The sequence below is a fragment of the Corvus kubaryi genome, unplaced genomic scaffold, assembly GCF_017639235.1.
Source record: "Corvus kubaryi isolate FWS band 111438036 unplaced genomic scaffold, C.kubaryi_AGA036_p1.0 37391, whole genome shotgun sequence".
Lineage (NCBI taxonomy): Eukaryota > Metazoa > Chordata > Aves > Passeriformes > Corvidae > Corvus > Corvus kubaryi.
Window position 1 is genome coordinate 10,945,162 of NW_024581130.1, and position 2,348 is coordinate 10,947,509.

General features: G+C 46.9%; 1 protein-coding gene across 2 annotated transcripts in view; it reads right to left on the reverse strand.

Moving 5' to 3' along the window:
* The window catches only part of POLD3 (DNA polymerase delta 3, accessory subunit), a 22,059-nt gene extending 19,802 nt beyond the window's left edge, over positions 1-2,257 (reverse strand). Inside the window, exons 1-3 of one of the 2 annotated variants that reach the window (XM_042038028.1) lie at positions 2,149-2,257; positions 1,479-1,534; positions 638-740 (exon numbers count right to left, since the gene is read on the reverse strand). In XM_042038028.1, coding sequence (XP_041893962.1) covers positions 638-740; positions 1,479-1,534; positions 2,149-2,166 — 177 coding nt within the window. In that variant the 5' untranslated portion in view covers positions 2,167-2,257. The remainder of the gene's footprint in view (positions 1-637; positions 741-1,478; positions 1,535-2,148) is intronic. The other variant, XM_042038029.1, reaches the window with a different exon arrangement.
* Between the last annotated feature and the right edge of the window lie 91 nt (positions 2,258-2,348).

Sequence of the window (2,348 nt, forward strand, 5' to 3'; positions counted from 1 at the left end):
CTTCTTTTAAAAACTTCTGGGGTATCTGCCTGAAGTTTTAGCTGACACTCCTGAAAATCTGACAAGCAAAATGCATTAAGCAGCAATTCCTCTGCTTAATAATCAGAAGCACTTTAAATATAAAGTACTGTTCATAAATTCATGTTTCTTTTGTTTACTAGGATTAGAAAGCCTGTTTAATTAACAAGACCACTTCAACTGTACATTTGCTGTTCTATTTGTTATTACTCCATGCTACAGGAGTTCCAGGCTCCCTCCAAACACTTGTCAGACACTTCCACACCACAGCAGATCCTGGGATGTGGATAGGTTGATCTCAGAAGGGCCCCTCCATGAGGTTTTGTAATCTTTGCTGCCCAACAGCAGCGAGAGGATTGAGATGAGGGGTAACAGGGTCTAAGTTAATTAGTTAAGAAACTGGGTGCGTTATTCAGTCCTGTGTTCCCAAACTGATCTTTCCTGCCCATTGTGTGCACGCTGGGACAGGCACTGAACCTTATCTTGTACCTGTCCAGAAGCCCTGGCACACTGTGGCTCCTGCTGGAAAAAGCCAGGCCAGCTTTTGACCCCAAGATCACAACGCAAGGCGGAAGAGGCGCCACAACAAAGGGTTCACTCTGAGAAGTGAAACACTCACAACATGTCCGTTCTGGAGGAGGTTTCCTGCTACTAAGTAGGTGACGTGAAGCTGAGCTCCTGAGTTCTCCTTCCGTTTCCTCTCCACATAATCATAGAGCATTCTGCACAAAAGGAACCAGCGTTAACCACCGAAGGAAAGAGCTGCGGCCACCCTCCCATGGAGCCCACGTCAAACAAAGAGCAAAGCCAGCCTGACACGGAAACTTGCCACACAAGCACAGTCATTTTCCCCAGGATTCATTTAATCTCCCTGAGAGCCTTCCTCCCCTGCCACTGTGGAGAACCCAGTCCAACCATTACAGAAACCAAAGGGCAAATACATTTGATAGTGGGTCCCACAGCCTCTGGGCAGCTTGTTCCAAGGTCTCCCCTCCAGAAAGGCATTTCTGAAACCCCTGAGAGGAACTGGAGGCTTTTTGGTACATCATCAGGTGTATATGTACCATCCCAGCCACATCCACACGTGGGGCCATCAGGAACAGGAGGGAAGAGCGTGACTAGGACTGGGCTGAGCCTCAGGCTTCCAGCTCCCACTCACACCACTGATCTATGAGGAGGTTACAGTCATTTTTATTCTTCAAAATATAAGACTAGGCTACAGATTAGTGCCAAATTTGAGGAATTGCAGCTGACTTCTCATCCTTCACACATTGCCCAGCAAGCCTGGCAGACAGTCAGGCACACGGAGTAACACAACTGACTGTGCCTGAAAAGACAGGCAGGGTTTTTAAGTACTTCCTGAGGAATCATTTCAATATGCTCACCACGATGATGGAAACAGGAATTAACAAGGAATTAACAGGAATTGACTGCGCTCTGGGGGATGCAGTGACACCTACTGTTTGGCCTGGTTGACGTGGACTCCCAGCGTGTAGCTCAGCCATTTGTACGTCACCTGGAACAAGGGAAAACCCAACAAACCACTTCAATAACAAAACCTTGGCCTCTCAATTCGATCAATCTCCCATCTCTGCCTCATTGGTCAATTGAATTCTTTAGATAGCCTCCTCCCTTCCAAGAATCCCGTGGCAAAAGTGAGAGCACACGGACACCTGTGAGTCAGTGAGTACACTGAATTCCTGAGACCTGTCCCAAAAGGTGTGCTGGGCAACTTCTGCCCCCCCTCCTGTCCCGGGGACACGGGGATCTCCAGCTGCACCAGTGTGCCAAACATTAGGATCTTAGGGCTGGAATCACAGCCCTGCCCTGCCTTGCTGTATCATCTTGACCAGGTACATCTCTGACACGTGTTTCTCCTCCTGCTCTGCCCTTTTAAACCAAGCCCCAGGTTGTGTAAAACACAACAATTAAATTGTTGTTTTTCTAGATTTTTCTTGGAACAAGCTACAAAGCCACAGGCAGCTCATGTTCACACAACCACTTTGTCAGACAAGATGCACCACCTTTGCTGCACCATTTGCTAGGCAAAACCTATTTTATTTTATTTTAATTTAATTTAATTTTCTTTCCAAATAAATTTTTTAAAAATAAAATTTGAAAGGAACAGACCCACGCAGAAAACACCATCAGCTTCCTGAACTGCCTTCAAAACAGTTAAGGAAGGGGGGAAGAGAGGAGGAGGAACAGGGGGAGAGGAGGAAGAGAGGGGAGAAGAAAGAGGAAATGGGAGATGAAGGAGGAAGGAGGGGAGAAGGAAAGGGAAGGAGAGAGAAAGAAAGGGGAAGAATAGAGAAGAGAAGGAAAGAGGA